Source organism: Aegilops tauschii, chromosome 5 (assembly GCF_002575655.3).
Source record: "Aegilops tauschii subsp. strangulata cultivar AL8/78 chromosome 5, Aet v6.0, whole genome shotgun sequence".
Classification (NCBI taxonomy): Eukaryota; Viridiplantae; Streptophyta; class Magnoliopsida; order Poales; family Poaceae; genus Aegilops; species Aegilops tauschii.
Window position 1 is genome coordinate 437,862,896 of NC_053039.3, and position 15,295 is coordinate 437,878,190.

The following is a 15,295-nucleotide window of genomic DNA, read 5'->3' on the forward strand; positions in this document are numbered from 1 at the left end:
CTGGCGTCATAAGCAGCTTGACTAGCCTCGTGAACCACTTTCATCTGCTCCATCATGACCCCTGCCTGACGTATAGCTTCCTTGGCAGCACTCACTTGGTCCTCTGGGACGTGATGGGCGGTGAAAAGTGAAGACGGTGGATCAGCTGGAGCCTGTGCAGTCGACGCTGAAGGCCGTGCACTTGATAATGAACAACAAAAGTAACAGAAGCCCGGTTGATGTCTCCAGACCGCTGAATCACCGGTTCCGTCACTGGCGTCGACTGAGGCGTCTGGCTAGTTGATGTTTTCCTACTCGAAGTCCTGCTCCTCCTTCCCGTGGGCCTCGGTGGCACATCCTCGTCGTCGTCTGGAAGTTCAATAACATTGGGCGGAGCTGCAAAGGAATCAATCGCAAGAGTTCAGTCGACCGTCAAAATGGCTGATAAAGTAAAGACAAAATGGGAAGAGTTATACCCGCGTTGGAGGTGACTGCGTCTTCCATCTCCCCATCATCATCATCTTTATAAACAGAAGTCCTAGAGGTAGCAGCACTGCAAATTTCAAAATTCACTCGGTCAAGCCTTCCGAGGTGAGTCGACCATAGATCAAGTCGTGCCAAACTAAGAAGTCGAATTCAAAGATTACCCAGAAGCAATGGGGACATCCACTTTGATCTTGGGCAAGGCCTTCCGAGGTTTTGACGGCGTGACTTTGGGCTGCTTCGAAGCCTTCTCAGTCGGCACAGGAGAAGATGTACGAGTGCGCTTTGAAGTCTATCCAGTCTGTGCAGTTGCTTTGCCACGGATACTTGCTGGGTCATGGGTATGCTTGGATCGCCTTTCGGCGCGAGGGGGGAGTCGACTTCCTCACCACCGCTTGAGTCGTCACTCTCATCGTCTTCCCATCTATCAGAATGCCAGTCACCCCCGCTCACCTCTCCCTCTTGCTCCCGCTCACCTCTCCCTCTTGCTCCTGCTCCCCATTGGGCATCGAATACATCTCGGTATAAATCTGTAAGACACAGAGTCGACCGGGTATCAGTCGGTTTCAAAAGTAATTACATGTCAGAACAAAAAGACACTCGAAAGGAAACAGTCGGACCTTGTCTGGTTCGTTGATGTGGTCGAATGGAGGGACCCTCCTAGACCCCTAGGGTTGTCCTTGTTGCCAGTGATGCCCTGCAACCACTGCACCACCGTATCCTCATCGACTTCTTCCGGGTGGATCCGGGTGCTGTCTTCAATACCCGGGTACATCCACATTGGATGATCGCGGGCTTGGAGTGACTGGATACGTCGACTGAGGAATACCTCTAGCAAGTCCATGCCAGTCACACCATCGGGGAAAAGTTGGACTACCCGATCAACCAGCACATTCACCTCCACTTTCTTAGCTGGAGTCACTTTCAAGGGGGAGGGTTTCTCAACTCGATACATGCAGAACGGAGGAAGGCCAGTCGACTGGCCAGGAGTCGGCTGGTCCTTGCAGTAGAACCAAGTCGACTGCCAACCTCTGACTGACTCAGGAAGAATCATAGCTGGGAAAGTGCTTTTACCCCTCATCTGGATTCCTAAACCTCCACACATCTGGATCACGTGTGTCCTCTCATCACTCGAATTAGCCTTTTTTACAGACTGAGAACGACAAGTGAAAATGTGCTTGAAGAGACCCTAGTGCGGTCGACACCCCAGAAAGTTTTCGCACATGGACACGAATGCAGCAAGGTATATGATGGTGTTGGGAGAAAAGTGATGAAGTTGGGCTCCAAAGAAATTCAGAAAACCCCGAAAAAGGGATGTGGGGGCAAAGAGAAACCGCGGTCGACGTGAGTGGTGAGAAGGACACACTCACCCTATTGCGGCCGCGGCTCGGTCTCGTCCTTCGGAAGCTGCCAGGAGCCGTGGGGAATCAACCCCCCTCCTCCAGATCCTCCTGCTGGATCGTGGAGCAAATCCAGTCGCCCTGAATCCAGCCGGGCGGCAGGCCAGATCTCAGCGACGACCCTCCCCGGCTCATCTTCTTGCCCTTCGCCTTCGCCATCGCTTTCTTCGCACGCTCCAGAGCCGCCGTCTTGTCCTTCGCCATTGCTGCGGGTTGCACTCAGGCTGGGCGGAGGCGTCGAGGGAGGAGGTGGATGCAGTGGAGAAGCAAAGGAGGAAGAAAGGAAATGGGGCGCGCAGTGCAAAGGCACCGGCCCAAATGCCTTATATGGGCTTGTTCCCCGAGTGCCTGACTTGTGGGCCTAGGCAATCCTGTCAAATCCCGCAACAGTCGTGCGCGCTGTACGTGGCGAAAAAGATGGCGCGGGGATCGAGGCACCCCTGCCTAATCCGCTCCGATTACCACGGCCCTCTCCGCCCCTCGCGCTTCCCCAAATTTCGAATCCCGCGAGATCTGGAAACGGCAGAGCAGTCAATCATGTCGGAGATTTTATGCCGTATCAACATTCGAAGCTTATCAGCAAAGTTCACTCGACAACATCTGAATGGCTCAAGGCGACTGAAAATGAGGTCAAATTTTTTTTGCATGGTTCACCAATCAAAGTAAAATGCTTCCGAAGCATAAAAATTGAGTCGGAACCATCTCCAACTTCATCTCCACTCGGACCCAGAACCATTCGGGGGCTAATGACGATGACGTGTAAATAGGGTAGGGCAATGGACCTGATCTACACACCCTTCCCAAGGACTCCGCCTTACGGTCAAGGACATTCAAAGGACAGCAAATTCAACCGACTAAAATCATCGTAGGACGCAACCCACTCGACCGTGAGTTCCACTTGGATAACCCAATTCCATTCGACCAGGGTATACTCACTCGACCATATCAGAAACCACTCGGAATATAGAAGATCTAAGGTCACTCTGAATGACAACGGTCGGACGTTCACTCCGTAGTCTTAATGATCATTTATATGTCTTTAATACTGATGTTACCAATAACGTCCCCTCTTTATGTACATTCAACCCTATGTAATGGGGGATGGCTGGGGTCCTGGCGCACTCTATATAAGCCACCCCCTCCTCTGGGACAAGGGTTCGCACCCCTTGTAACTTCACGCATAATCCAATCAACCAGCCTCAGGGCATCGAGACGTAGGGCTGTTATTTCCTCTGAGAAGGGCCTGCACTCGTAAATCTTGCGTGCACAACTTCACCATAGCTAGGATCTTGCCTCCTCATACCTACCGGCCCCCATTCTACTGTCAGTCTTAGAACCAGGACAGTAGCCTCGGTCATCAATTGTACAACACGGATCAAGAACCTGACTGTGTCCCCCAATGAGTCTAGTGAGAATGCCATCTCACTATATTTGCTAGTTGCAACAAGTTATGAGTGTATAATGTGGCCAAAAGTTTTTTTTCCGTATTTTCAAAATAAGTAATTACGGATAATATAACTGCATGTAAAATTAAAGTTGTTGTTGTTGTTGTTGTTGTTGTGGTTTCTTGTTGTTGTTGCTCTCCAAGTAAGAGTGACTTATAAATATAGGAATATGTATCTGCACTGAACAATGACAGAATTCATGACAAATTATAGGCACTGTTGCAATGAGTCTATAAGTCTATAGAACGACATCCATAATAATCATTCGCATCACCACACACTCATCAAAAAATGGCTCAATTATATTTTGGTCCTTAGTGAGGTAGACTTGTCTTTGACATCCCTCGCTCTATCGATCTTTCAACTAACCTAACCAATGATTAGACAAATAAATGGAGAGCAATATGCATCTATATGGCATGAAAAACAACATGTATAATATGCTCATAAAGTAGTAATTCATCATATATAATAACGATTCACTGCAAATTACAATGAATAGATCACAATCATGTAAGGCAACTCATGTGATCATTGTATTGAAGCATGAGAGAGAAGATGCTACTCCCTCTGTTTCCCCAAAGAAGGCATATATATTTGAGATAAACGCACCATTCATCACTGAACTCTCGCGAGATGAGCACATTGGTCGCACAAGTCTCAAAATGTTGAAAACGGGTCAGTTTGGTTTGCTATATGAGCAAACAGGTCACTCTCTTCTTTTGAGTCATTGGCGCAGCCCACGTGGCGTTGTGAGTCAGCGGTGTACATTTGCAAGAAAACCCCTAGAAAGAAAAACATATTCAGTACCGACCCCCGCCAGCGCACTCCACCCCCAAACCCCGACCGGGCGACCTTGACGGCGGCTGGGTGCCCGTCGGCAGCAATGTCAACCCCGTTGGCTGTCTCCGTAGGTTGCGGCGGCGGAGAGGATGGCGAGGTAGCCGCCACCCCTACACTAGCCGCGCCGACTGATGATGGCGACGAATCTGCGTGTATTGGCGGCGGCGGTGTTTGTGGTGAAGCCGTTCTCGGTGTGGCTGATGTCGGTGGTCGCGCTGGTGCTGAGCTTCTTCCTCGACGGCGATTTCCCTGGGATGATGCACCCGAGTATGGTAAGTTCTTCTCACTGATTCTCTTCCCCTTCGTTTGTGCCTCTCGGATGTGTTAGCTAGGGTTTCAAAATTGGGGATATTTTGTTAGATAAGTGGATGATTTTAGGTTCAAAATTGGGGATTTTTTGTCAGTAAAGAGATGAATTTGTGCTTTTTTTGCAATGCAGGGGATTGCAGTGACTTATTTAGCTTAGTAATACATCACAATGGATGGTTCTGTGGTGTTGGATCGAACCGTGTTTACATGCAGGAATCAGTAGATGTTTTTGATGGCTGTGACAAGGGTACATTCTGCTGTGCTCTGGTGGATTGGATGATCAAGCAACTAGGATATGCTTTGCCATCCATGGGATTTCCAGTGTACTGGTTGGATCCAGGCAAAACAGTAGTAGATGGTTTGAGGGAGATGAACTTAGAAATGCATGCAAAATCTATGGCAGATTCAGCTTGTGCAAGAGGTGGCCATAATTTGCATGTTTATGTTCATCATGATAATGTTCTGGACAAACAACTTTGGGATGATGTTCTTCTGCAACCAGTTGAGCTACCTAGAGTGATAAGTCCTTGCAAGAAAGAAATTGAGTCAGAGGACATACCAGCTAGCAATTTGATGCCTACATTCAGTGAGCAAATGTTCAATATGATGTCAGGATATCAAGATTTGTGCAACAACAACAGATCCATACCTGCTAGGAGGAACTTGAGTACTAATTTTGTGAAAGAAGAATTTTACATGGAAAAGAAAGGGAAGGAGAATATGTTTCCTCAGGTTGTACAGCAAGAAGAAGAATTTGCTGCTGTTAAAGAAGAAGAATTTGCTGCTGTTAAAGAAGAAGAATTAGCTGGTGTGCAAAAAGAAGATTTTGCTGCTATGGAAGAAGAAGATTTTCCTGCTATGGAAGAAGAAGATTTTGCTGCTATGCAAGAAGAATATTTTGCTGCTATGCAAGAAGAAGATTATGGTGATGAGAGTGAAGAAGAAGAGTGTGGCTATGCATCAGACTCAAGTATTGATCCAGATTTTGCAGATTCTGACTATGATTTTGAAGCTGGAGATGACACCTTGTTTGATGAAAATGTTGACACTTCTGTCCCAGATGACATAATAGCTGCAACTAGGAAAGTTGTGAAAGAAGATGCAAATGATGATGATCCAGATGTTGTTGATACAGAGAAATTAGAGCTCCCAGAGAGTGAAGACAGGACAAAATTTGATTTCCCAGCTTTCAACAAATTGACAGACATGGAAGACCCAACATTTAAACTTCGCATGGTCTTTTCAAACCCTACAGAATTAAGAAATGCTTTGTCCATGTACATAGTGAAGAACAGAGTAAAAATAAAGAAGACAAGGAACAATGCTACCAGAATTGAAGCAAAATGTGTTGAAGGCTGCCCTTGGAGAATGATTGCTGTTAAAGATATCAGAGTTGAGTGCATGCTGATAAAGACATATGTTGGAGAGCATACTTGTGAGAGGGTGTGGGAAGTGAAAGAGTTGACAGCTCCATTGCTAGCTGGAAAATTTGTTGAAGATTTCAGAGATGACCCAAAGATGAGTTTGACAGCTTTTCAGAACAAAGTTCAGAAACGGTACAACATGAAGCCAAACAGATTTAAGTTGGCAAGAGCTAGGTTGTCATGTCTGAAAAAGATAAGACGAGATGAAGAGGCCCAATATGGACAGCTTTGGGACTATGGACATGAGCTAAGGAGAGCAAACCCAGGCACTACTTTCTTCTTGAAAAGGATGGGTGAAACATTGAGCACTTTGTACTTCTGTCTGGATGCTTGTAAAAGAGGATGGCTACTTGGTTGTAGGCCCATTATTTGTCTTGATGGAACACACATAAGGACCAAATATGGTGGACAGATATTGACAGCAATTGGAGTAGATCCCAATGACTGCATCTACCCAATTGCAATGGTTGTCGTAGAGGTGGAGTGCCATGCCAGCTGGAAGTGGTTTCTTACTAATTTGAAAAATGACCTAAACATCATTAACACATCAACTATCTCTATAATGAGTGATAAGCAGAAGGTGTGGTGAAAATTAAAAAAATTCCTTATATGTATGTGATTACAACACTGTATCTTCTGTCTTAGCATAACATAGCTGTTGTTTGTTGTGATGTAGGGTTTGATTAGAGCAGTCAGAGAATTGTTCCCTGACTCTGAACATAGATTTTGTGTCAGACATCTCTACCAGAACCTGAACCAGCTTCACAAGGGAGAAACAGTAAAGAATCACTTGTGGGCATGTGCAAGGTCAAGCAACACTACAAGATGGCAGCAAAACATGGACAGGTTCAAGGCAGATTGTCCTGAAGCACATGCTTGGTTAGATGAAAAGAAGCCATATGAGTATTGCAGAGCTTTCTTCAGTGATTTTGTCAAATGTGACATACTTACAAACAATTCTTGTGAAGTTTTCAATAAGTAATTATCTTACCTTCTTCTCTTTACTATTGCTTATTAAATGTCTACTGCTTACTTCTGTTTATGGACCTGCCTACTAATTACGTGGATATTAGAAGCTAGAGAGCTACCTGTCCTGTCTATGTTGGAGAACATTGCTTGCAAGATAGGGACAAGATACAAAATGCAAAAGGATGCTCTACAGAAGTGGACTGGTCAGATTTGCCCAAAGATTAGACAAAAAGTTCAGAAAAATGCAGATTATGCAGCAAACTGCTTTGCTACTGAATATGGAAAGTCAACTTTCAAAGTTCTGAGCAATGGTGTTAGTTACATTGTAGAGCTAAACATGACAGCTTGCACTTGTAGAAGATGGCAGCTAACTGGCATTCCATGCAACCATGCAATAGCTTGTTGTAGGCATGAGAGGATTAAACCTGAACATATGGTATGTAGTAGCTATTCTTTGAATGCTTTCATGCAAGCTTATGGTCCTGTGGTGAAGCCAGTTAGAGATAAGTCAGAATGGGAGCATGTTAATGGCCCAGTAGTCAAACCTCCATTTTATGAGAAGGTTGTTGGCAGGCCCTCAAGCAAAAAAAGAAGAAAAGGTCCTGAAGAAAATGAGGATGGTACAAAGTTGACCAAACATGGGGTCACTATTCATTGTGGATATTGTGGAAATGCAGGCCATAACAAGAAAGGATGCCCTAGATTGAAAGAGATTGCAAGGGCAAAAGCAGCAGCAACACAAGCAGCAGGAACAGGAGCAGCACAAGCACCACAAACCCAAACAGAGGACAGCTCACAGGAGCAACAACAACAAAGAACAAAGAGAAGGAGAAGAAGAACTGTGGAAGAGCAAGTGGGCATTCCAACCTCCATGCCAAACCCAAACAAAGGCCCTACAATGGTTGATGAAAATGGAGATGCTGATATTCCTGAGATACTAGAGGTAATATGCAGCTATACTTACAAATAATTCCAGTTTGTATAGGCAGTACTAACTAATTTTGTATTGTTTTGATCAGCACATTGAGCATGTACAACTAGACCCTAGGAAAGATCCTAGCAGTGTGAAAGAATCTATGATATCTCAGCTAGCACATGAGGTGAAGACCAAATTCTTATAATAAAGTACTTGTAACTTGTTCTCTTTTGTTCTTCCAATAAAACAGAGTTATGTCATTCATAAAATGCAGGCACCAAAAATTGTCATTGAAGAAATAGAGCCATTCCCTAGTGAATCTGCTTTTGTTGCACAATATAGAGCTAACATTCCACCACCAAGGACATCAACAGTCACAGCACAGGTTTTGAGAGCTCAAGCAAGGGACAGGTCAGGAAGAAGAAGAGAAGCTAGAGCTGCACTAGTGCAATTAACAGGAATGCAAACACAGCTGGCACAAGCAACAATGCAGCAGGTGTTGGAGGATTTCAGTATCTTCTGTTTGGACAGAGAGGAGGAGGTGCACCTACAAGAGGCAGAAGAGCAGGAAGAAGGGGAGGAAAGGGAGGAAGAAGAGGTAGAACAGGACCAACATATGTAAACACGACTGGCATAAGCATGGATGAAGAGGAGATCAACAATACACAATCAGCACCACAGGACTGAGATCATGCTGTAATTCAGTAATGTAGTAGTTTCAAAATGAACTTGATGTAGTTCCAAAATGAACTTGTTCTTTTAGTACTGTCATGTGTAGTTACTTTTGGCACAACTAATCCTTTTGGATGAATTTGTTCTTTTAGTACTGAGGAATTTTAGTACTGCTCTGTGTAGTTCCAAAGTGAACTTGTTCTTTTAGTACTGTTCTGTGTTTCTCTTTGGTTTCTGCACTTTTGTTAAATGAGATATCTCTTGTCAAATAAATTGCATATACTGGTGGTGCAACAACAATTGAATTTCATGCAACATCCTCACATCAGTCACACATCATAAATAGATCTCTTACATATAATAGGTTCACAACCCAACATACTGCATGCAGCAGGTCTGGATACAATAGTCTTACAGACATATGCTCACATTGGCACACAACAAACATACATTATACATTGCTGAATAAAAGAGATGCAACATCTCTGTCTCATCTACATCCTGAACAGAGCACCTGCACGGCCATCGGACCCTGGCCCTGCAAAACCATGTCCACCACCAATGTATGCCCTCTCTGCACCATCTATTGTACCAAGATAACAGGTGAAAGTGTGACACCGAGCGCTGTTCGATTCTTCGTCATAGTCATAAGTAGGCGGCAACTCTGTTAAGATAGGGATGTGATCTATAACCTTCAGAACATGGATCTTCAGAAAATGAACAACTGTTGGCTTCTCATCTTTCAGACGACTACTAGGCGGTGAAATTGGCACGTCAGAGTCAGAGGTTGGGTAATCTTGTCGTAATTCAGGCTCTGGCAGCTCCACTTCATATAATTTAGGCAATTTGTTTGGGTTCTTCATCCATGCTTCAACAACGACGAAGCACCGATCAGTGGGCTTCAATATCTTAACGAGATCACCGCCGAGACTGTTAACAAGGTTGGTAACGAACTCGACCTCCCAAGCCTCTTGCGGGAGCCCATCAAAGCTCAACCTTGTCAGAAACTTCATAGACGACTCCTCGCCACCCATCCCACGATGCCACCAGCAAAACTGGATTGTCTCGCCGCCGACGGTAAGCTTGCGGGAGTGGTAGATGAGCATGCGAGTGCAGTCGTCGCCAGACCGAAACCGTACAAGAAAATCCGCCAGAGGCGAACATACCTCAACCATGACGTCGTCGCGGCGGACGCCGCATTGCGCCTCCAAAGCAGCAACCACCTGTGTCGGCGACACGGGAGGCCGGCTCCCTTCCACTGTACCCACCAGGGCATGACCGCGTAGCTTCTCCTCCAGCCGGTACATCCCAGCCGTGCGCCTCAGCACACAGCGACCGACCTCAGGCCGCAACTCCGGCTCGCCGCGCCTCCAGCCCTCCGCCGGGAAGAAGATACTACCCTCCCTGTTCTCCGGCCGCCAGCTCTCTCCCTCATACTGGTCCATCTTGAGCGAGGTGACGACAACGGCGACGGTTGTGGCAGATCTGGAGAGAGGAGAAGGTGAGATCGAGAGAGAGCTAGGGTTTTCCCCGAATCAGGCTGAATTGAGGATTTTGACCAGGGAGGGGATGCACAATTTGCAAAAAAAACCTTCACAATTATCCTGACAGTGGGCCATACGCTGAGTCAGCAAGCCACGTCGGCCCCGTAACGGCTCGCAACAGGGAAGTGACACATTCGCTCATAAAGCAAACCAAACTGACCAATTCTCCACATTTTGAGACTTGTGTGACCAATGTGCTCATCTCGCGAGAGTTCAGTGACGAACGATGCGTTTATCTCTATATATTTTGTCTGAAGTGAAATGGTGCAAACTTTGACTAAGTTTGTAGGAAAATGCATCAATTTTTTGCGTAAAGGACCATATGCGTGAACATATTGCCAGAAAAGACCACCCATGAATAGAGTTGCTAAAACTACTATACCGACAGGTCTAACAAGCAACATGTGTCACTCTTGCCACCTCAGCAGATGGGGTAAGGCTTGCCGCCGTAGCCCGTGGCTGTAGTTTCCATATGACAAGATTTCAAGCGTGGCGGGTCGCTGTAATGGAACGTAGTGCACCACGTGTTCTTGCCGACGGGGACTAAGGCGGCCAACACTATACGTCATTCATTCCCTAGTTAATTAAGCAACCTTGAGACCTGCATTCCTGGCTTCCTCCGTGATGTGTACATGGATCCAGACCGCACCGCCTTGAAAACACAAGACGACCCGCTGCTGCTCACTGGCACACTTCTCTGTATAGTCTCGTGTTGGCTCCAGATCGAGGGGGCCTTGTTCCTCCCTAGTTGACTATAAAACTTCACTATATCCTTGCGTATGTTACACAAAATAAGCCCAAATGTATGACAACCCAATTTGGACCACTCGTTCCAACACAACAGTGCACATGGTGCACAACGTTCGGTTCCATCGATCTGCCACTCGGAAAATCCTGTGATATGGAACCTGCAGTCTCCGGCAATAGGACCGTCACGGTAGTTTTTTGGCAGTTCTATTCGGAGGTGGTCTTTTCTGGCAATACACTCGCGCAGGTAGTCCTTTACGCAAAAAAAAAATCAAATTTATCAACAACTACAATACTTTTAAGGTGTATCGAGAAGGAAAACTTACATGTTAACCCTGCTTTTTATGGGAAGTTGCTTGGCTGAGAAGGAAACTTGCATGGATAGTTTGCTTGCTTACACATGGAAACTTGCATGGATAGTTTGCTTGCTTATTGTCGAATATTTTGCCAGGGGTGTTTAGTTCATTCTTTTTATGCTCTTACAATTTTCGACCCGATGACATTGCCATGGGCTGCTGATGACACCATAGTTGCTTGAGAGCTTGCCACGGTGAAGCACGATGACAGTTGGAAGAGCATGACGCAAATGGCTTGGACTTTCATCGAATAAGATCGAAATAAGATAGTGCGGCCGCCCTCCTCGAAGATAAAGATTACAAATGTACCCCTTCATTCAGTGCCCTCCTTTTCTGGTGGTACATAGCAAAGAAAGCTTTACCTCGAGTGAACCTTCCTTATTAGAAGGTGGACTATTGTCCGGTATCTCTATGATAGTGGAACCCTACCGCTATAATGGTATGAAACCGCAATCCTTATTTTCGGTTCGGTTACACATGATATTTGATCAAATTGCTCGATTGTTTTGCATCTTTCATGGGTCAATCCGCTTTGCTGTAGAATCATCGTCCTCGCCGGGCAACGCCATGGACAGTTGTGTCGTCTCCGTCCAAGGCGAGGTCCCGACAAGACTCCCCGTCTCCGCCACGGAGCTCGGGGTGTGCCATTGCCCTCATGTTCTTCTCTGGAAAATCTACTTACACACCACTGAATTTCAAGCAACTTGCAAATAGCAAACGCGCTATCCTTATTAGTTATTATAAGATGGGTGATTACTGAAAACAACAACCTGTTTGAGACATCAAAGTTCAGCTAAACTAAAGCTATGGTGAACCGTGACCGCCATCTGCCGATCCACACTCAAGGCTCCGGAAGCGCATGGGACCCGGCGGCGAGACCAATGACACCGCGGTGTCCGGCCGCGTAGTCCTCCTTGGCGTCGGCGCCCTCGACGTGAGCACCGACCGTGGCGCGGCAGACAGGGCAGGTGGGCGCGCGCGTGAGCAGCCAGCGGTCGACGCACTCCCGGTGGAACCCGTGGCGGCACGCCGGGAGCACCCGCACCTCGTCCCCGGCCGCGTACTCCGCCAGGCACACCGCGCAGTCGCCGGCGTCCGCGTCGGCGTCCTCCTCCTTCTTCCGGCCTCCGATGACATCGCCGGGCTGCTGCTGCTGCTGCAGGACGACCACCCGCACGGGGATCGTCTCGAGCGCGCGCTTGGTCTCCTCCCGCGGCGCCGCCGCTCCCAGGCCGTCGCCATCGACCCAGCCGTGTCCTTGTTGGCGGGCGTCGTAGCGGGTGGCGCGGATGCAGGCGTAGACCGCGCTGAAGACGACGTAGGAGACGGTGGCGACGAAGAGCACGATGGTGGTGCCGCTGAACACCGTCTCGAGGCGCGCCATCGGCTGCGCGTCCATCGGATGGGCGGGATCCGGCGGGGGCGCCGGCGCGGCCAGGAGGCGGCGAGCGGCCCAGCAGCCACCGCGTGGTTGCTGCATGGTGAACTAGAGTTCTAGGTTGTGCTGCGTGAAGAAGGCGTGTGAGCTCGACCTGTGGTTTTAAGGCGGGGGTGGTAGCTAGCAAGATATCTTCGCGCGGGCATCCGGGCGAGAGAAACGGAAGGTGGAGGGAAGCTTCATAGCGTAGCCGCCCCGCTTCTCCGCGCGGCGCGAGGCGCCGGGGCCTGTGTCTGCCCGTCCGTTTCTGCCGCTCAACGGTGGGTCGATCGATCCAGCCAGCCAGCCGGCTGACTTTGAGGCGGTGCTGCGCGCACAGCTAGAGCGTGGCAATTTTCAGCCGGGCTAACTCCTTTCCACCACAGGTAATAGACCCTACGTATCGGCCGGCTGAAGCTCACATCTAATCGGCCGCCTCGAGAACCATTGGATCTGCGCGCGAACAGCAAACTGATCAGCCGACCGTGCGTTCGCAACATGACAGCCAACCGCTCATTTGCAACATGAGTCAATGTTGTGCTCGTCTGGTTGTGTCGTGTTAGCTTCGCAACAAGGCACATGTTGCAAGCGCAACAAATCCCCAAATTGTATTGGTCTCCATACCGACAGAGTTGCGCGGAGTGTGGTGCACGCCGACCGCCACAGCAATAGCTATTGCCCCGCTGCCATGAACACCCCCCTCCCCCCCTCTACTCAGCCTATGCAACATCATGGAACACCATATCATCGGCGTTGCGGTCACAACATCACCGATGTTATGGTCACAATATCAACATCACAATCTACTACCAGTGTCCCTGCAGTCGCGTGATAGCCGGTCTAGCGCCGACAAGCCCCTCTTTGCATTATTGTCACGTCAGCCGGACTGTAGCAACAGCATTGCTTCGCAATGGGCATCGCTGCATCGGCTAGAGATACATGCAGGGGAGCAAAGGTGGTCGGCCATGATGAGCCCGCTTTGCAACATCATCGCGTCGGCCAGCCTCCAGCAGCAACGTTGCTTCGACGTAGGCATCGGCTGGAGATACACGCAGGGGAGCGAGGGTGGTCGACCATGGCGGAGCAAGCGAGGTGAGCACTCTAGTGTGTGCGTGGGAAAGATGATGGTGTGGTGGGATGGTTAACATTGCAAAGGGAAAAGTGTGAAACACGTGGGTGGCCGCCGGAGGGATAATGAAGGGTGCGGTAGGTAGGAGTAGGTTCATACTTAAGAAAAAGAACTCGTGTATATCTCCATTTCCTTATTGTAACCTAAATGGTTCCAGCTGGATTTTGCCCGTGAAAATCCCATAAAATTGAGTAAATTCTAACTTAAAAGGAAAGTAGTTCTCATAGCTTGAAAAATGGAGAATGTTACACGGTAGGATCTCAACATTGGATCAAAGCTCTTCAACATCGACTGAGCCATAGTTTTAGAAATGGGAGCGGCGATCAAACCCGTGAGCTTATCGGTTCAGGTTTTGACCGGTCCGGCCGCCCGTTCGTCCGCTTCAATGTCAATGTCAGTTCGTTTGAAAAAAGAATCTTTTGTGCAGAATGAAGGACAAATAATAGAAATTCTTAAAGTGATACAACAACCAAGTCTAGCTCAGATGGTCGTTGGGCCAGATTTAGGTGCGTTGGCCTTTACTCATGGGACGTAGGTTGTGCATTGCTTCAACTTTTTATAGCATGTCCACTTTCATTTAATCATTGTGAATACTTAACCAAAACTCTCAATAATTGTCACCATTCACATATCTCTCATATATGGGGTAGTGTTGATGCTAGAACCCCATATTTCTAAAAAAATAATATAAGGTGTTTGAAATGGAAGTGAAAAATATGAGTTTGTTGAGGTAAAGGAAAAAAATGTGGAATTTTACTTCATATTAGTGTACCATACAAACTATGAAGAGCATATGTGCTCAACATATTTTGTATGTAAATCCACTAGTTTGGTTAATAGATATGATCAATTACATGTCGGTTGAGGGAGAGAGATTATTTTGACATTTCGAGTATCTTACAAGGTGTATTTTGGTCATCTCCCTACCTCATAAGAATCTTGGACCTAATGTAAGGTCATGATGGAGTGGTGACGAGACCAAAGTGGATTGACATCTCATAACGATGGAGCACGTCGACACGAGGAAGAGCGTTGCACGAAGGGCTTGGACTTTCACCAGTAAGACCAAAACGAGATATATATATATATATATATATATATATATATATATATATATATATATATATATATATATATATATATATATATATATATATAACGTGTCAGTCCTCCTCTGAGACAAAGATTAAACAAATTACCTTTTTTATGGAATGCCGGCCGGTTTATATTTTATACGAAAAAAGAGATACGTCATTTGATAAGATATCTACTAGGAAAGCTGGAGGCTCCGACTTTCAAGAAATTGTTCGAGAGGCTCCTGGCTCCTAGCCAATACATCCGCCGCCACATTGGCCGCCCTAGGACAATGATGAAAATTACAGAATTAAAACTGTGAGCTAGAAGGGAGCATTCTTCATAGATAGTTGTTGTACCTTTGTTACTACTATACATATAACAAATGAGGTATATTTGAGAAATGATTGCTGAAGAAAAGAAAACTGTCAAGAACTTATTTGCCTTCCTCTTTTGGTGGAAAACTGTCAAGGGTTTAGCTTTGCTGAAACTTCCTAATTGGAAGGCGAGCTATTTTTCTTCTATCGCTATGATAGTGGAACCCGACGCCTGTTATGCGGTGGTATGAAAAACTGCAATCCCTATTTT

General features: G+C 46.9%; 1 protein-coding gene across 1 annotated transcript; it reads right to left on the bottom strand.

Moving 5' to 3' along the window:
• Positions 1 to 11,780: 11,780 nt before the first annotated feature.
• On the bottom strand, positions 11,781 to 12,775 carry LOC109740708 (probable E3 ubiquitin-protein ligase ATL44). The gene has a single exon (XM_020299757.4). The coding sequence runs from the start codon at positions 12,565 to 12,567 to the stop codon at positions 11,929 to 11,931; it is 639 nt and encodes a 212-aa protein (XP_020155346.1). The 5' UTR covers positions 12,568 to 12,775; the 3' UTR covers positions 11,781 to 11,928.
• Between the last annotated feature and the right edge of the window lie 2,520 nt (positions 12,776 to 15,295).

Bases quoted from the DNA above. Each gene is read 5' to 3' on its own strand.
- LOC109740708 (XM_020299757.4), bottom strand. From the start codon at position 12,567: ATGCAGCAACCACGCGGTGGCTGCTGGGCCGCTCGCCGCCTCCTGGCC.